Genomic DNA, 20,899 nt, shown 5'->3' with positions numbered 1-20,899 from the left:
AATATTATTTCAAAGAGAGAGGATAGAAAAAAAAAGGAAAAAGTGCAATTCATTTTTTTTTTACTTTTCACAAGTTTGGGTTCAACTAGTTTTATTCTGCATTATTTCGCATTCAATCCGTTGAGACTTCATAACAATAATTTTCTTTATTCTGTATAACTAGCTACGATTATTTAAGACTAGGAATTTCAGAGGGGAAATACAACCTGACGACATATTTTACGATGAAGAACCGAAGGAGAAAAGGAATTCACTTAATAGATCAAAATTACCAGACACAACTGAATACCACAAAAAGCGTTGAAAGTGTGAAATAAAATAAAAGAAAAAGTTAAAGCGTATTGTGGAAAACAAAATAAAAAGAAAATATTCAACTTTACCGGATCTTTCCCATTGCCATAGGGAAAGACAGTAAAAGCATAGCAAAAAACGCAGAGAAAGTAGAAAAAGTAAAAATAAAATACTACTAAAACCGAAAATACCCAAAAAGCACAAAGTAAATAAAGCAAGCAAATTCGTTAGGCACAACGAGAAAATATAAGTTGTCAAGAAACGCTGAAGAGAAATACCCTCTACCACACAAGTAAATTAAATAAATATAATACAGGTAAATCGTCGCTAACGCTTCGTTGATTGATGAGGGTAATTGCACCTTCTGGTAGATGACCTTTCTTCCCCTTGCCGCTAATGTCACGAAACTCTTCGGAATACTCCTATAGCGGAAATAATATAAGAAAAAAAACACAAAAAAAGACAAAGCCTTACATGCATCTAAATCGATATTTACGACCTTAAGTAAATTTAAAGCTATGTTACGTAAAGACAATAAGTTAAGTCAACACTAAGTAAACGTTAATTAACAACATTACCATAGTGTAACGTTATATTAAACGATGGTGGCTATTAAATAGTTTGCTAACAACAATACCAAATGCGAAGGCGTGTTTTGCTGTCTTAGCAAAACTAGTTAGCAACTATTTTTTAATACCAAGCGTGTTTTTGTAAACCTAAAAAAGATTTTTAGTGAGAAGTGTGGGTGAATTGTCGGGAAATTCCGGATGGATTTTTATCCTAAATTTCGTGTGGTCCAGAAAATATGACAAAATTCAAACAAAGTTTTTAGTTCCCTTGTTTATGAAATAAATTCGGACTAATTTTGTGCTTTGAACTTTATTTTATGCATATTTTGAGATTCAAAATAGTATCTTAACTTTTATTTACGTTTCAGGACCCTATTTTAAATTATACAATAAATTATGCGTTTCCACAGGCTGTTGCAAATACGGTTAATTAGTCAACATTTATCTTTTCAACATATCTAGACAAATCGTTATAAACATTTGGGATGACTAAAATTATCGAAAAACAATCGATTGATCTTATCACAACCAGGTTGGACCATCCGATCTAACAAGGTCACCACCGTCGATTTACTTGAATAGCATTAAGGCAATGTGCTGCCATTTAAGGTGCGTCTTCATGTGGCCTTTTGAGAATAAATTGGTTAATGAAATGGGAATGGGTAGCCAAACTGAGCACAACCAAATAGGGTAGTTTTGGTCCAACCCGGTTGAAGCATATACCATTAGGTCATTGAATTTCGTCACCTGGGCAGGTTTGTTTGAAAAGGGCAAAGGAAGACATGCTTTTAGTTGGCCATGCTAGGCGGCAAAGAGTTCTCAAAGAAAGATTAGGTGGCATTGGCCTACAGTTTTTTCCCCAAATTCTTCTGAGCGAGAACTGTCCCCAAAATAGATTATGAAAAACGGTATAATAATAATAAAATAAAATAATAAAAAAAAACCACTTAAGATCTTCCCTAGAAAAAAACATTTAAAAACATATGTTAGAGGGGTGTATAGGTGAGTTCGTTGTCCCTATTTAACAGTCTAAGAGTAAAATCAACCATTTTCGGCAAGTCCTTTGAACTTGCCGAAAAATTACAAGGCTTCAGCATTAACGATCAGAGTTATGTGATCCGACATCGGTCTAGCTAGGCGGATAAGTGAAATTAATCCCAAAAGTAATATAATATAAAACTAATTTCATCTATCCTAGTAAAGAGCTTGTGGTTATTTGTGGCAATAAAGAAAGATAAAGTTTTTGGCTCACTGTAACAGACTGCTAAATAAAAAAAAAAATAATAAATGGAACACAAACGGGGGAGAACCACTATTTCCTGCCATATTTCAACAATTTCAGAATCTTAATCTTCGGAGTACTTCTTTGGCATAAATAACATAAGAAATGAATGCAAAAAAGGGACACAGCATTCCATGCAATTAAAAAATTAATGTTCTACAAATCTGGGCTTTGAAAGGCGCAATAATACAATTCTTTTCATGAAAACAAAACAACAAAAAACATTTTATACAACCTTTTTCAAGTTACAGGCTTCATATATACATTCTAGTGCAGTGGTTGCACTTGAGCAACTTGATGACAACAAAATTATGCTAAAATCGAAAAGAGGTTAAGATGGCTAGGCCAACAGAGATTGGAAGTTCGATCCCACTGTCTAAGGTTATCATGAAAAAGATGTCAAGATGGCTAGGCCGATTGGGGTGGGAAGTTCGATCCTACTGTCTGGCGTTATCAGGAAAAGATGTTAAGATAGCTAGGCCAATTGGGATGAGAATTGCAATCCTAATATCTAGGGTTATCATGAAAACAAGGTTAAGAAAACTAAGCTAATCGGGGTGGAAAGTCCGATCCTGCTGTCTAGGGTTATCATGAAAAAGAGGTTAAGATGACCAGAGCTCATATGGCATTTGTGACGAGGTCAGAAGAGCCAAGAGCCAAGAGCTCATATGGCATGAGCTCAAGAAAAATTCTAAGAATCAATAGATTGATTTAAAAGGAAAATCAGAGGCTTAATGTCGGTCGGGATTTAAAATGAGAGCTCTGAGACACGAGGTCCTACTAAATATCAAAATTCATTAAGATCCGATTACCCACTCGTTATTTAAAAATACCTCAATTTTTATAATTTTTCCTCTCCTTTCAGCACCCCAGATGATCGAATCTAGGAAAACAACTTTATCAAGTCAATTTGTACAAGTCCCTGACACGCCTACTAATTGATATCATCCTAGCACGTCCAGAAGCACCGAACTCATCAAAGCACTGGACCCCCATAGCTCCCCCAAAGATAGCAGATCCAGTCCGGTTACGTCAATCACGTATCTACGACATTTGCTTATTCTAGCCACCAAGTTTCATCCCAATCTCTCTACTCTAAGCGTTTTCCGGTTTTCCCCTCCAGCTCCCCCCCAACAACACCAGATCTGGTCAGAATTTAAAATAAGAGCTCTGAGGCATGGGTTCCTTCTAAATATCAAATTACATTAAGATCCAGTCACCCGTTCTTAAGTTAAAAATACCTAAGTTTTTCTAATTTTCCGAATTAACACCCCCCAACTCCCCAAAGAGAGCAAATTCAGTCCAGTTATGTCAACCACGTATCTAGGACTTGTACTTATTCTTCCCACCAAATTTCATCCCGATCTCTCCACTCTAAGCGTTTTCCAAATTTCCCGTTTCCCCCTCTAACTCCCCCAGTATCACCGGATACGGTCGAAATTCAAAAAAAGACCTCTGAGATACGAGGTTCTTCTAAATATCAAATTTCATTAAGATCCGATCACCCATTCGTAAGTTAAAAATACCTCTAATTCTTTTCAATTTTTCCTCTCCCTCCGTCCCCTCAGATAGTCGAATCGGGGAAACGAATGTTATCAAGTCAATGTGTGCAGGTCCCTGACACCCCTACCAATTTTCATCGTCCTAGCACGTCCAGAAGTACCAAACTCGCCAAAGCACTTGAAATCCCCCCCAACTCCCCCAAAAAGAACGGATCCATTCCAATTATGTAGTCCAATTATATCTAGAACTTGTGCTTCTTCTTCATATCAAGTTTCATCCCGATTTCTTCATTCTAAGCATTTTCTAAGATTTCTGGTTTCCAAGATTTATGTTTCCCCCCTCCAACCCCACATGTCCCCGGATCCGATTCGAATCGAAAATTAAGCATCTGAGACATAAGATCTTTCTATATATCAAGTTTCATTAAGATCCGATCACCCATTCGTAATAGACAGATACCTCAATTTTCACGTTTTCCAAGATTTCCGGTTTCCCCTATCAACTTCCCCTAATGTCATCAGATCTGGTCGGGATTTAAAATGAGAGCTTTAAATGACAAGATCCTTCTAAATATAAAATTTCATTAAGATTTGATTACCCGTTCGTAAGTTACAAATACTTCATTTTTTCTAATTTTTCCGAATCATCCCCCCCCCAACTCCGCCGAATAGAGCAGATCCTGTCCAGTTATGTCAGTCACGTATCTTGGACTTGTGCTTATTCTTCCCACCAAGTTTCATCCTGATCTCTCCACTTTAATCGTTTTCCAAGATTTCCTCCCTCCCCCCCTAATCCCCCCAATGACACAGGATCCGGTCAGGATTCAAAATAAGAGATCTGAGTTGCGAGGTCCTTCCAAATAAGAAATTTCATTAAGATCCGATCACTCCTTCTTAAGTTAAAGATATCTCATTTTTTCTAATTTTTTAGAATTAACCATCTCCCCAACCCCCCTCCCTCCCAGAGTGAGCGGATCCGTCCCGGTTATTTCAATCATGTGTTTAGGACTTGTGCTTATTTTTCCCACCAAATTTCATCCCAAGCCCTCAACACTCAGCCCCCCCCCCCAACTCCCCCCATGTCACCGGATCCAGTTGGGATTTAAAATAAGAGCTCTGAAACACGATATCAATCTAAATATCAAATTTCATTAAGATCCGATCACCCGTTCGTAAGTTAAAAATACTTCAATTTTTCTAATTTTTCCGAATTAACGGTCCCCCCCCCCCACTGCCCTCCCAGATGGTCGAATCGGGGAAATTACTTTTTCTAATTTAATATGGTCTGGTCCCTGATACGCTGTGTCGGCAAAGTTTTCAACCAAAGCTGTCAAATTGATCAAAAGACATTGCTTTTGAAGTGATTCTTGACATTTTCTTAGTTGGGGACCACCCTTTTTTGCATTTTAAAAAGAAAATTCTGCTCCGTTTGATGGAAAAAGAAACACTCTCAAATGATGTAAGTTTTTCTAAAACTAAATATTTCTATTTGCGGCACAAAACAAAAGAAGTTACAAGGTTTTTCTAATGTTCCATGGAAATTAGAAATTAGATTATGGAAATTAGGCTTTTAGTTTTCTGCCGTTTATTCGAATCACTTATACATGCTCTACAAGAGATGGCAAGGTCGCCCAACCAATTCTAAATAGTTTGGCCACACAAAACTAAAAAAATTATGGGTGGACGACATAGCATGATTATTTATGGTATCGACTTCCCTTAAAATCAATGATGAAGAAAGGGGAATGATCGATCGGGACAAATTAGAGGACAAAACAAGCAAACTGATACGAGTATAGTTGAACCATGACAATGAGACAATAGCCGTCCCGAGTATGGTTGAACCATGACAATGAAACGGTACCCGTCCCGAGTATGATTGAACCATGACAATGAAACAATACCCGTCCCCCACATATATAAATCAGGAAAAATATTTGGTAACTCAACCGTTTTGGCAGAAACAATTTTCTGAAATGCTTCATTGGTCCACGATTTTGTGCTTAAAACCAAAGCTGCTATTTGGTTTTCATCGGAAGGCTGAAAAAGCAAGAGCTAGGGTAAGTTTGTGTTAGTGTGCAAAAGGAAGAGCTAGAGCAAGATCAGTCCAAAAGATCATTTTTACAGCGCAATTTACTCGGAAGGTTTACACAAATTGAGATTTTGAAACTACTAACTCCGAGCTTGACTATCCGAATTACTGGGTAATTAGTTTTATAAAAGAATAATACAAAACATAAAACAAATAGTATAAGTGAACAGAATAATAAATAAAATTTATTTTTAACAACCCGATCCTTTCACTGAAAGAATGCTTGCCCCACACGCAATTAAACCAAACAAAAAAAATTGAACCACACAACTGTTTTAACTGAGTTTTTTACTCATGTATGCAAGGCCGTATCTAGGGGAGGGGGGTCTGAACCCCCCCCCCGAAGTGTTTGTCCGACTCCTAAAAAAAACATAACAGATATGAATATAACTAATTTTACATGCGTCTTTAAAGCTTTCTTTTTGCAACCCCCCCCCCCCCCCGCCAAAAAACGCTTTTGTCCCCCCCACCCCCTAAAAAAATTCTGGATAGCATCACATGTATATATGTATAATACTTGTATAAAAATTTAATAATTCAGTTGTTTTGAATGAATAAAATATTCTAATAATATATATAATAAGCAACATATATTACTAATATGTTACATCGTCAAATATCAAAGCCTTTTTTTCTATTCTCTATGGGTTTGTCTACAATATACATGCCAGTAACAAAGTAGTAACTAAAAACAGAAACAAAATAGAAAAAAAAAAGAAAAACAGGAACAAGAAATGATACCTCAAAGGAAGGCCAATTCATTCCCATATTGGCACCGTGATTATTCGACCACCATCTTAGATCTTTCTCAGCATCTGCGTTGGCTATCGTATGATACAGCTCTTCGTAGATTTGTGGTAATCTAAAAAAAAGTCATTTCGAATAAAAACCTAAAACGTCAACAGGTAACTAAACCCCCATTTCAAATACAAATTAAAGATCCTAACCCTTTCATCCCCCATTTCCAAAAATTTAAAGACAATAAAGAAATTGACAAAAATAGAAAATTAAAAGTTTTCTAATCTAAACCTTAATGAAAACAACGCTCCTGGTGACATTTTGCGGCAATGAAGAATCGCTCTACTTGATGAAAAAATCACATGTTTTCCCCTTTCATTAAATAATGTTCCTTAAAATTCCAAATTCAACTTTTCGAATCCAAAAACCAAAATAGCTTAAACACTCATTACTTGACAACTTAAAACTTAAAATGCAACAGGAACCCTCAGTCATAAGTGCACCACGACAACCTCTTAAAAATCAATGCATAAAAAAATCGAAGATTGATGGTTATTAAAAAACGACTTAAAACGATTTTAAAGTTGTGAAGGACAAAACCAATATCGTAGCCCCCCCCCCCTCCCGAAGCAGATTAAAGGCAATCCTTTGCAAGAGTGATCCTACTTAAGGTTGGGGAAACACAAACAACAAGCAAAAAAGAGAAAAAACATTCATTCAGGCTCTTCTAGCCCTGGAAACAACCTTTCTATCTCTATTCACCAATATCTACATCTATTCACCCATCTCTATTCATCTATTTCTATCTCTATTCACCCATATCATCCTTTAACTGATAGTTGACTATATTGTGAGATATTAATCAAGGTTCAATCGGGGTTATTTAATAATAAGAAAAAACAAAACAAGAAAGATAAACCAGCTTTAAACACACAACTCAGTGCCAAAAGGCACGTTGAGACCCATAAATATAAAAGTTTTTTTACTAATATGCTACTACTACTAATAACTCACTGCAGCACCAAGCCGCCTGAGGCCAACACAGCTACGCACGCTCCTCCTCCAACCTAATCTATTTAAAGCCTCCTTCTTTACACCCTCCCAGGAAGTTCCCATTTCCTTTAAATCTTTATTTATGAAATCCTCCCAACCCAGACAAGGACGACCAGCTTTCCGTGTAGCCCCAGACGGATGGCCAAAAAGAACAATCTTCGGTAATCTGTCATCCTTCAACCGTAGAACGTGGCCTAGCCATCTCAACCTTTCTTTCATTATAGCCCTAGAAAGCGGGATTGAACCACACTTTTCGTACAGCCTACTGTTTGAAATACGGTCAGTCAGCCGGGTACCCAGAACAATCCGTAGGCAATTTCTCTGGAAAACATCTAGTAAATTTTCATCTGCTTTTCGGAGTGCCCATGCTTCAGAGCCATATTTGACCACTTTCATCACTGTAGCTTCCAATATTCTAATCTTGGTTTGCAGACTTATCTTCCTATTCTTCCAAACTTTTTTTAACTGTGAAAAAACACCCTGAGCCTTAGCTATTCTACTTTTAACATCTTCACTGCTCCCACCATCTTTACTAATAATACTACCTAGGTAAGTGAAGCTGCCCACCTGATCAATCTTTTCGTTACCTAATGTCACCTGTTCATCTTCACTTATTCCTATAGCCTTAGTGACTTAGTCTTCTTAATATTAATTTTCAAGCCTATTTTAGCACCCTGAACTCGCAAAACCTCTAAAAATTCATTCATTTTGCTCACACTTTCATCTAATATGCTTAAATCATCAGCATAATCTAAGTCCAGGAGCGTGAAACTAATTTCTGTATGCGTCTTTAAAAGTTTCTTTTTGTACTCCAATTATGTGACAATTTTTTATGTACCAACAACGCCAAAAATAAAAAAAAAAAACCTGCGAAATTTGATTTTGAATTAAGCTTTCAGCAATTAATGTCATTGTATATAAAAAAAAAAGATTTTCAATGAAACTCAAATGACCCAGTAGACTTTATTCTTTAAGAGTTAGGGGAGGGGAAAGAGGGCGGTTGCAAAAGTATTATTTTTAGTTACAAAATAGACTGTGGATAGGATATAACCTGGGGGAAAAACTCAAAACATAAACCGAGCATGATTGAAGGTATAGTGAATCACTGATTATGCCAAGATTTGAAGATAGTCTCAATTCAGAACCATAGAGGTATCCATATTACCCCAGAAAAGTAGTAGTCCAAATTAAACGTAGTAGTAGCCCATACTCCGAAGTAGTTGTCCATACTACCGATTTTTGACAGTCATAATCCATATTACCACATCTACTACCATTTAAACATATTACCATAGTAGACATAAACATAAACATAAACATTTTTTATTTTCATCCAAAACATACAAATTAAAAAAACAATTTGCCATTAACGGCCACTCTTAAGACAAAAGAGTCCTGACTGTGGCCGCAATTCTAACCACCATGAATCTGCTAAATCATTTAGCAGATTAATGACAGTAGATAGTAGGAATAGTAGTAGCCCATACTCCATTGAAGGAGCAGTTCATATTACCGATTTTAGTACGTTGTAGCAAAGTAAATAACTTTAATGAGGAGAGAGAGCGACGCAGGGCTGCAGGAATTAACATCCTTGATAGATTTAAACAATTGTTAAATAGCTCTAGATTAGATTCAATCAGGTTTCATTAAATTAAACAGAAATGAATAAACATAAATTATATTCTGTATGCAAGAAACGCACGTTAAACTTAACAATTCCCCTTCATTACGCGTTACGGTTCTCAATTCACTCCTCAGCACGCCCACACTCATTATCAAAACAATCCAGCATCTAACAAATTCCCCCATTCCAACCTGAAAGCAGAGCCACCTTAACTTTACGACATAATAATAGTAGTAATAAAACGGAAATAATAATTAAATAAATAAAACAAATCTTATTTATTAATTAACTCTATTTGTTGAAAGTCAATAGATATTTTTAAATTTTATTTTTAGAAGACCCAAGGGAGCACCTATATCTCAGCTTTTGTGGAAGCATGTCCCATACTATCGCACATGCCTCATTCGGGCAAAATACAATCGTACTATAGGTGTTCGTATCCCAAAACGTTTGATGTAGATCTCGTATTTTTAGAATGTTCTTCAGATTCCAGCAGGAACGGATTGTGGAATGCTGATGGGAGGAGTCCGGAAAAAAATTAATACGATATCTGATCGATATAAACGTAAGCGATACATAAGAAAAATATAAAATAATGCAAATGGAAGAGACACATGCACATTTCCAATTATTTTCAGGGCACGTTTGTAGATTGGATCAAACCTTTTCAGGTGATATGTAAATGTTGACTGCCAAATTGACCATCAATATCGTAGATGAGGTTTGACATCATAGGAAAGCTTTGACTGTCAACGTCATGGGAAAGCTTCAGCTCCACGACATGGATGATACGTATGTAGGAGAGGTTTTCGTCAAAGAATACAACTAGGTACCTCGCATAGCCCGTGTCTGGTCGCTTGATCGTTCCTGGCGAAGTCGTTAGTCCTGATGTTTCTAGATAAACAGTTCCCTTGAGAAGAGGATAAGGCATGATTCGTCGACATTTATTACAAATCGATTGACATCCATTTAGACGAATGTTTCTTCTAAGATGACCTCAAGTTTACTCAGGAGTACTGTCATGTCGGAGTCACAGGAGGCCATTTTAGTGTCCTCTGCGAAAGCCGTAAGTTCAACAGATTTACCTCATTGCTCGAAGTTTCTAAATCACAGCATAATTTGCAGCACCGTGAAGTGTTGGATATAGAGTTGAGAACACGACTTAGGTCATTCACACGAACCTGGGATGGACCCAGGACTGGGCCTTGCGGCATACCGAAGTTGACAACGGTGCCATTCATTGGATCTTCTTCTATGTAAATACATCAATTACTAAGGTAAGACCAGAACCATTGCAGTGCCTATCCTCTAACCCCAATGTGCTCATGTTTACCAAATAGAATCACTTGATCCATATTGTCGAAACGTAAAGCAAAATAGCGGCTGGCACAAGTCCCATGTCAAGTGCCTTATTAATAAATAGGCTCAATGATGCCAGAGCATCTTTCGTCCAGTATTTGGGTCGGAATCCGAATAGTCGTCGGCTGAGGAATCCCTTTGCTTCAAGAAAACTGATATTTAATCTCCAGAGCCGTATGCAAGATTTTTTCTCAAGTATTTGAAGTGTTTCCTGTAAATATTTCATGATCGCTATGGATTTAATATTAGCTAAAGATAACTAAATTAATAGCTAAAGATTTAAATAGTTATTGTAATTGTTCCACGCTTTGAATGGCGATTCTCATGCAATGTTCACGCAAGGGGTGTAAGGCTCAAACATTTAGCTATACGCTGAAATGGATATAAATCGAAATACAGGAAACCGTGGATTATCGGCGAAATTCAGAGGCGTAGGAACTGCAGATACGACCAGAAATCAGCACAAAATTTAAGTGTAAAAAGTGATTAAAGGGCAAAAGCCACCCTCAATACTGTTTTTTCCTCAAACGCATCTGATCAAAATGTCGAGATAGCCGTTTTGTTCAAAATAGTCCAAAGGTCAAACAACCATATCTCCAGGTTTGACATCCCTCCCTTCAACCCACGGGGAAAGGGCTGTAAGCTACGCAAGTTACCCATTGTTATGATGTAAGGTTTTTATGGAAAGGGTGGAGTAAAATTTGGAGAAGGCTCATTTAATTTGAAACAGCCTTCAGATAAATACAAAATTAGTTCTAAGGGAGAGACGAGGGGAGGGTGGAGGTAGAAATTGATGCATAATTACCCAGGCCGTATCCAATACTTTTGTTTGGGGGTGTTTTTTTTCGAGGTGGGGGGTCCAAAAATAATTTTAAAGAACACGTCAAAAATATCCTATTTGATCTTTCTTTATTTCTGGTTTACGCTGCTATTATGAAGGTAAAGAGTAACATTAAACCCCAAAATAAGCAGAATTAGAAACTTCGGAGGATGACCAATCGACCAGAAATTGAGAAATCTGGTCCTTTTTCTTATAAATTGGAAGTGACCGGAGACCAACCAGCCTCAGCCCTAACTCTGTTTTTGATACCTGGTCCTTTTGTTACCTCTTAGGACATCTGATAGACATTTTGAGGTAACTATTTTGTGCTTTCTCTTCAGCTGTTCAATTTTCCACGAGGGAAAGTTTTCCGTGTGGAGAGGGGAAATTATCGGGGTGAATTTTCTGCGTGAGGATATTTTCCATGGGGGTGAATCTTCCGCGAGAAACAATTTTACGGGGGGGGGGGAGGTTTCGCGGGGGGGGAGATTTCCGAGGGGAAGGAAAGACAGCACCTGTTATCTCTCTGTTTTTATCATTTATGCATTTTTTCTTCCTATTTTCTTACAAATCATTGTATCGGCTTATCGTAAATCAACCATGCAGCAGAGTCCATTGTATTGTTATCATACTAAATAAAACTAAGCATCTTGTAGCTGCTACTAATCTTAAAAGAATGGATGCACGAAAGCATATCTTGCTGCTTGTTATTGATCTCAGACATTTCCAGTACCGGGGAGTCCATGCCCTCTTCCTTAGTGATCTCAAATTTGACTGATCCAAGATAAGACGTGGAACTCTCAAGAAACTAAATTACTAAATCTACTTTCCCTTACGGTAATTAATTACAGTAAAGACAACATGGAAGACCAATTGAAATACAGTGGCGACCTATAAAGGGACATCTCAAGTTCATAGCAGATAAAACCCAAGCTATGTCTAATTCATTTCAGCTCTTTAAGCAGAATTCAAAATGTAGCATTAATAGTTTGGAGATCACGACAACTAAATTAAAATGGTTAGATTTTACCCATAAAAAAAGAATTTATTAAGAAAACTCCACGTTTTACGCACGTTTTGCCAGTCTTAGGAGCAGACCAGGATTTCCCTATAGGCCCATTTTGCCCGGTTCTAGGGGTGCAAATGGCCAGTGGGTGCAACAAATTATCACTGAGTGATTTTTATTCTTAACAAAAACTGAACTGATACGATTAATCGTAAAAGTGCCAGGCCACTCTGCCACCGCGCTGTCTATTCACAGAAAAGTGATTTTAAAACAACATAGGAATTCCATGGCCACTCATAACTGTCAGATGTCTCCTGAGAATGGCAGTTGAGAGTTTAGTATCACCTCTCTCTTTCATTACTTTTGACTCATCAGTTGCGTTCTGTTAAGTGTTTCTACTATCCCCAAATTTTCGAGGGTTTCCCCAAAAATCTCACAAAAACGGAGCGGCAAAAACGCTTGGGCCTAGAAGCGTCAAAGATTTAAATCAGGCCCTGCTTAGGAGTTAATTTTCAGCACTTATTGCTCCTTTCCAGTTTGAACTTCCCTGATCATTTCACCACCGAATTCTAAGCCAATATGGCAATATAGCAGAAATACGGTCCCATTGCCTACATGCGAATACAAACCGTACTTGAAGAATGGTTTTGGCGCGTCCATTTACAACAGTCTTCCAAGAGCACGTAATATGTATAAACCAATATGTTGAGGGCTTTAAAAAGAGGTTCGACAGACACAACTATGGGTAGAAAACGCAGGTAAATGGTTTTACCGGTGCCCTATCAGGCCCAGGTTTTTACCAACCTGGTGCCATGAATTTTGTAATAAAAAGAGGAAAACTTGCCCACGTGAGATTTTTTTTTTATCAGACAACGAGAAATTCGGCTGCTGAAGCGAAACTCGTCTAATGTCAGAACCGAGTTTACTTACACAGGATCGCTAACAATGTTGATATTTTTTGTGTACACTAAAAAGGAGATCCTTGAACAAAAATGTAACCAGTGTGTTTCCATTTCTTGACATTATTATTAATGTCATATATATATAATGTCACCTTTTGACTAAGACACCCTTTGGAGAGGTAATGACCTTTCCTAATCTTTAACAGATGAAGTTAGATCGCTTGAAAAATACTTTGCTAGGAATTAATAAATCAAGGATTATAGGTCGCTCGCCTTCACCCTGTACTATTTTAAAACCATTAAATAAATGTTAGAAGCATTTTTCTTTGTTTAGAAGGGAGGTACCAAATCATTCAATACACAGAAACAGGAGGTATACAGAAAATTTGCACATAAAAAGGAAAACAGAAATATCAAAGTTCAAAATTGCAGAAAGCAAAGCTCCTGGTGGCACTAGCCGATCCCCCCACCCAAGAAGTTTCCTGATGAGGCTCATAATGCCCTCCCTCACCTTTTCCACTTCTCTATCGGTAGGCATGTGAACGTAGTATTTTATGTTCCATTGATAAAGATTGTCACAAAGCAAAGGGCTACCCCCTCCCTAGCACCAATAATATGTCAAGAAATTATTTATGACATTATATATATTAAGCGAGATTCGTCTCATATCAGGACTGAGTTTACTTACACAGGATCGCTAGCAATGTTGATATTTTTGTGTACACTGAAGAGGAGATCCTTGACAAAATGCAACCGGTGTGTTTCCATTTCTTGACATTTCTCAAATACATCTGTCATATCTTCAACATATTTAGGATTGTAGTCATTCAGTTCTCTCAAAGCTGATTCGTATTTCTCTCGATTTCTTTGTACATCCTCTTTGGCACGTTGCACTCGATCTTGCAACTTCTTCAACTATAAAAAACCTCAACTATAAAAACAACTTCTTCAACTATAAAAAACCTATTTTATAATAGGGACACATACACAAAATGAGAAAGGTGATCGGTGGATTCCTTTTGAGAGGTCAGAAATCGAAGAGTGCAGAGAGGTGATAAGAGACGAAACTCATAATTGTTTCCTTACAATAAACATCAACGTCATCTAGCGTTACCCACGAAAATACCTAAACTAATCGTAAACGATAAGCATTGTGTTTAACATTAGACATATCCAGAGGGAGTTACCCGAGTATACCCCCCCTCCTCCCCCCAAAAAAAAAAGTTATCAGGCTTTTACAAAAGTAGGAAAACTACATGTAATACATTACTCACCGGATTATTTTTTTTAATCCCTCCCCAAACGGTACTGGATAAGACCCTGTGCTTAACACTACTTATTTTAATAAATAAATAACTAAACAAAATAGTAATTATTGTGTGTTATTCATTTTTTTTACTTTTAATTTGCATTGGACCATAGCTAAGAGACTTAAATAATTAAATTTAGTCTCAGCTACTTTTTAATTTATATAGTTCTGCACGAAAAATCTGAAATGTCATTGGTGCTTGCAGTTTATATTTCCTGTTTCGCTAGAATTTCCATGTTTCCCTTGAAATTGCCCAATATCCCCCCGAGTATTGGGGTGTTTAACACCCCAATATTTGCCCCTCCTCACATATTAAACACCATAAATATTGCCTTCTATTCAGCTTCATGTCTTCTTTGTTGAATACTTTATAAAATGGCATGCCATCCCTCCCTGAAATACTCAGACTTTTTTGGACTTGTTGTTTTCTTAATATGTCTACGAGGGCCAGATCTTAAGACACGTTTGGGATATTCTTCCAGGGTTAGTTCCCCTAAATGCCGATATAAAAAAAAAAATCGCCACATAACCAACCTAACTACTTAAATTCAACAGCTGTAGAAATCTAGAATTTTATCTACTCTAAATGCAGGACATAACTACATAAAATCAGTTAATTTTGCGATTTTGTCTTTAAATACATCTTATTTCATCAACAAGTTTTGATGAGATACTATTTATAAAATAATTCGTCTTTTTCGGCATTCCTTGTTTAACAGTAAAACACTGGGTGAGAATCAGAAAGGCTAAAAGATATAAGTGCACTTCGCAATGCAAAAACGATCTCTAATATCATTGCACGGTTCACAACGGTCCTACCATATTTTATTATTTTTGTTTGAAAAAATTATTCCGTAAAAGAAACAATTTATTTATGAATAAATTCATTTGCCTTTAAAAACTGTGCGTCGACTCTGTCCAAATTCAAACACAAAATATAAAAAATGTCAAGGATTGAACTTAGCAGTCGGATCCCAATTTCAAATAAACTTATTGTTTCAACTTTAAAACTTAACGCTTGTACATTTTTTTTGAAAATTAGTAAAACATTTGGACAAAAAGTAAAGGTCAGAAAAACAGCCCCCCCCCCCAGAAGGACTATACAAAAGAATTTTTTGAAGAAAAAAACAGAGGGCAGACTTGGCAAAACTGGGTGGTCAATTTTCTCCGTTAACCAGGAGTTACGCTAATTTTTACAATGAAAGAGACTGATAAATTGTCAAATCTAGAGAAGAAGAGGTCTCTTTCATTTGTCCTGTCTCTCTAATTCAAATTTTTCTCATAGCAAAGTCTTCTTTAGCGAAATATCTTTATATGACGACCCTGGCAAAATATTTCGGAAACAATTGTTGTTTTTCTTTTCTTTTTTTTTTTTTATTGACACACGCCATTTACGTATCTTATTACACATAATCTTTGACCAGAAATATGAACCTTGATTTGAGTCAACCAAGGAATAACTCAAATTCCTTGAAATAACCAAAAGATAACAAAAGATAACCAAGCAATATAATAAAATATAATTGGAGAATAAAACCAACCTCTCGTGAAAAGACATATTTAAGCAGAATTAAACGGATTTCATACTACGTACGTAATTTTTTTTTAAACTGTGAGGTTAAATAACTCTACGTTGTGGTACAACCTTTCTCACTTCAACAAGTCCTTTCACACAAAGCTAATGCAAAAATCTATAAAATTATCATAGTCATCAACAAAAATCATCACAATCATTACAAGCAAACTATTTAAAAATTAAAATTTAAAAATTATTGACGTTAGAACCGACATTTTGATTCTATTTCGTTTAGGAAGTGCAATTTCAATTTTCATGGGTTTTATACTTGTTTAGCATAAAATCTTCAGTTTTAAACTAAAAAAGGAGACACTTATTCTTGTGTTTTTTTTTTGTTTTTTTTTTGTTTTTTTTTGTATAAGAGAGGAATTTAGCGGCTTTTATTGACATAGAAGGATATATAGTGGTAGAGGCCATAGATATAAAATATAGATGCCATAGATATGGGGAAAACAATAGACACCAGATTCTACAAAATTTATTTGTTAACCTAGAGTTAGGCTAAATATGAGAATTGATTTTTTTTTTTTGCCATGAAAGAATGGAATAAATAGACGCCAAATAGGGAAAATTTGGCCTCTTTTTCTACCTCTAAAATCGAAGTTCACTCCCATTTAAGCCGGTAATGCCGAGTTTAGGCTGCATTTTGCAGAAAATGGTCTATTTGACAAATTTTACAGAAATCCAAACAATTGAAGAAATTTAGTACTATGCCTTCAAAATTCGTCAAAATCAATATTGATATCAATAATGTTAAATTTCGACTATTTTCGCATGTGACAAAAGGAGAAGCTAGGCTCAAATAATCCTCCTGGGATTCTTGATAACTTGAAGAAATGCAAAAAAAAAATGGATTAGACCAATCGATCCAGCCTGTCAACCATTTTTATATGCGAGAAAGCTAAAGAAAAGAATCAAACGCCTTCTAATATCTTGAAAACTACAAAAAATTTCGAAAAAAGGATTAGACCAATTCAACCATAGAGATAGAAAAAGAAATACATCCAGGTTATCGCTAGTTGGTGTTTATTTATTCAAAAAGTTTTCATCCATTGCTTGGGAATTAACATGGGCAACATGAAGAGGAATTCTGGTTTTTCCATATTCTTTCCACCAATAAAAGAAGCTGTTATAATAGCTGACGATTTAGTCAGTGGGTCTTGTGAGTTGGTTCTATATGTTGTAACTCTCATGCGCACGGAAGGACCAAGGGTGCAACTTCAAAGTCGTAAAAAAAAGCTGGCTGTGGAAAGAGGCAATAGTAAATGAATTACATATAGGTACTTACAAGTATATAAGGGGGGAGATGAGGAACTTGCCACGGGTGCAGAAATCTTAGGTGCGCAAAATTTAAAATAAATAATCTTACGCTTATGATCATTTGTAATTTTTGAAATTTTAATTTTATTGAAATAAAGTAGAGGGTGCAATTGGCAGTAAGTATAAGCAAGTTTAATCCAGTGTTTCCGTTTTTTTCATATGTTCATCGCCATTTCTTGTAAATAAATTCAGATAGGCCGGATTTAATTAATCTTAATGTGATATTTTCTATTCAAATTTTGTAAATAAATAAAATTTTGTTAGCTAAGGATTTTTTTAATATGGCCTGAAAATTTTTGGGAGGAAGGGGGTGGCGCTAGTCGATATTTTCTTCTGGGCACAAGACAGGCCAGACACGCCCCTGGGGATGGGAAGGACTTTAGGCCAGTCCCAATCAAATTTTAATAGCTGACGATTTTGTCAGTGGGTCTTTTGAGTTTGTTCCTTACTTTTGTAACTCTCATGCGCAGGGAGGGACCAAGGGTACAACTTCAAAGTCGTAAAAAAAGCTGGCAGTGGAAAGAGGCAATAGTAAATGCATTACATATGATATAGGTACTTACAAGTATATAACGGAGGGATGCGGTTTTAGGGGGCCAGAGGGGGAACTTGCCATGGGTGCAGAAATTGTAAGTGGCAGCATTTAAAATAAATAATATTACGGTTATGATCATTTGTAATTTTTAAAATTTTATTTTTATTAAAATAAAGTAGAGGGCGCAGTTGGCAGTAAGTATAAGCAAATTAAATCCAATATTTCCATTTTCCCATATGCTCATCACCATCTCTTGTAAATAAATTTAAGCAGACGAAATTGAATTAATCTTAATTTTATTTGTGATATTTTTCTATTAAAATCTTGTAAATAAATACATTTTGTTATTTAAAGATTTTTTTTTAATCTGGTCTGAAAATTTTTGGGGGGAAGGGGGGCGCTAGTCAATATTTTTCCCCGGGCGCAAGCCAGGAAGGATACGCCCCTGGGGGTAGTGGGCTTTAGACCAGTCCCAATCAAATTTTCTCAATATTCCTAAATATATTCGTCAGTTCTTCCACTTTTCTACTTTCTGGAGCAAAGGATCCTCTACATCCCCCCCTCAACAAAGTGTCTAGATATTTTTATGTGCAATAGTTATAATTCAATCATCAATGAATATCTTCTACAGTTTTATTTATTCTCATTATTCAATTACATCCAAGTTATACTGAAACTAACCATAATCAAGCTATGCGTAGGTAACTTGAGTTAACCCGTTTCTAATAAAGGAAAAAATTGCCCAGTATAGGTTCTGGCAAACTTTTTCGGTTATTTTTCGTGACAAAAAAAAAACGAAAAAAACGGAAAGAATCATTTGACGAAATTCAAAAAGCACAAAATAACGTCCATTTCCAATATATTTTTTTTTTATCCTCGAATGGATTGTGGAAATGCCTCTTATTGGCTTTTGTTTTTAGTAAATACTTTTAAGCAACATGAAGACAAAATCACTTTATAAAAATTGAAAGAACAAGACAAATAACAGAGCCAAACACCCACAAAAAATAATCACAAGAAGGAAAGTAAAGCTACAATCAAAAAACTAACTAAAAAAAAACTATAGCACAACAAATTGCAAATGAACAAACATAGATAAACGTCTATTCAGACTGAATTATAGCTCTAAACTATAAGAAAAATGCTTTTTATGGCACTTGGTATTAACCAAGTGACATACAGCAATCGCAAATTTTGTCAGTCTCTCTGTCTGTCTATCGGTCCCGGTTTTGCTACTTTAGGCACTTCCAGGTAAGCTAGGACGATGAAAGTTGGTAAGCGTACTAGGGACCGGACCAGATTAAATTAGAAATAGTCGTTTTCCCGATTTGACCATCTGGGGAGGGGGGAGAGTGGGGGGCCGGTTAATTCGGAACGAATTGAAAAAATGAAGTATTATTAACTTACGAACGGTTGATCAGATCTTAATGAAATTTAATGTTTGGAAGGATATCGTGTCTCAGAGCTCTTATTTTAAATCTTGACCGAATCTGGTGACATTGGGGGGGAGTTGGGAGGGGGAAACCTAAAATCTTGGAAAATACTTAGAGTGGAGGGATCGGGATGAAACTTGGTGGGAAAAATAAGCACAAATCATAGATGCATTATTGACATAACCGGAACGATCCGCTCTCTTTGGTGTAGTTGGGGGGATGGTTAATTCTGAAAAATTGGAAAAAATGAGGTATTTTTAACTTACGAACGGGTGATCGGATCTCAGTGAAATTTGATTTTTGAAATTTGATGGAAAACGCTTAGAGAGGAGGGATCGGGTTGAAACTTGGTAGGAAAAGTAAGCAGAAGTTTTAGATACGTGATTGACATAATTGGAACGGATCCACTGTATTTGGGGGATTTGGGGGAGGGTTAATTCTGAAAAATTAGAAAAAATGACGTATTTTTAACTTACGAAGAAGTGATCGGATCTTCATGAAACTTCATATTTAGAAGGACCTCGTAACTCAGATCTCTTATTTTAAATCTCGACCGGATCCAGCGTCATTGGGGGGGGGGGGGAATCTTAGAAAATACTTAAAGTGGAGAGATCAGGATGAAACTGGATGGGAAGAATAAAAACAAGTCTAAGATACGTGATTGACATAACCGGACCGGATCCGCTCTCTTTGGTGGAGTTGGGGGGGGGGTTAATTTGGAAAAATGAGGTATTTGTAACTTACGAACGGGTGATCAGATCTTAATGAAATTTGATATTTAGAAGTATCTTGTGCTTTATAGCTCTTATTTTAAGTTCTGACCAGATCCTGTGACATTGGGGGGAGTTGGAGGGGGAAACCAGAATTCTTGGAAAACGTGAAAACTGGGTATTTTTATCTTATGAATAGGTGATCGGATCTGAATGAAACTTGATATATAGAAGGATCTTATGTCTCAGATGCTCCATTTTCAACTCGAATTGGATCCAGGGACATAGGGGGTTGGAGGAGGGATACAGAAATCTTGGAAAACGCTTGGAGCGGAGAGATCGGGATGAAACTTGATGAGAAGAATAAGCACAAGTTCTAGATACGTGATTGACATAACTGGAACGGATCCGTTCTCTTTGGAGGAGCTGCGGAGTTTTAATTTGAAAAAAATTAGAAAAATTGAGGTATTTTTAACTTCGGAACGGGTGACCAGATCTTAATGGAATTTGATATTTAGAAGGAATTTATGTCTCAGAACTCTTATTTCAACAGATCTGTTGACATTGGGGGAGTTGGAGGGGGAAATCGGAAATCTTGGAAAACGCTTAGAGTGGAGGAATCGGGATGAAGCTTGGTGGATAGAATAAGCAAATGTCGCAGATAATTGATTGATGTAACCGAACTGGATTCGCTCTCTTTGGGGGAGTTGGGGGAGGGTTCAGTGCTTTGGCGAGTTTGGTGCTTCTGGACGTGCTAGGACGATGAAAATTGGTAGGC

General features: G+C 36.5%; 1 protein-coding gene across 12 annotated transcripts in view; it reads right to left on the bottom strand.

Annotated features, from left to right (window-relative positions):
- The window catches only part of LOC136041229 (protein kinase C and casein kinase substrate in neurons protein 2-like), a 119,068-nt gene that overhangs the window by 17,117 nt on the left and 81,052 nt on the right, over positions 1–20,899 (bottom strand). For 5 of the 12 annotated variants that reach the window (XM_065725806.1, XM_065725811.1, XM_065725807.1 and 2 more), the window contains exons 5-8: positions 13,927–14,153; positions 6,478–6,598; positions 5,595–5,684; positions 606–713 (exon numbers count right to left, since the gene is read on the bottom strand). In XM_065725806.1, coding sequence (XP_065581878.1) covers positions 606–713; positions 5,595–5,684; positions 6,478–6,598; positions 13,927–14,153 — 546 coding nt within the window. The remainder of the gene's footprint in view (positions 1–605; positions 714–5,594; positions 5,685–6,477; positions 6,599–13,926; positions 14,154–20,899) is intronic. The other 7 variants (XM_065725812.1, XM_065725814.1, XM_065725813.1 and 4 more) reach the window with 2 other exon arrangements.

This window comes from Artemia franciscana, unplaced genomic scaffold (assembly GCF_032884065.1).
Source record: "Artemia franciscana unplaced genomic scaffold, ASM3288406v1 PGA_scaffold_1180, whole genome shotgun sequence".
Taxonomy (NCBI): Eukaryota; Metazoa; Arthropoda; class Branchiopoda; order Anostraca; family Artemiidae; genus Artemia; species Artemia franciscana.
The sequence above is the reverse complement of the archived record's forward strand: the minus strand, read 5'-3'. Positions and strand labels throughout refer to the sequence as shown.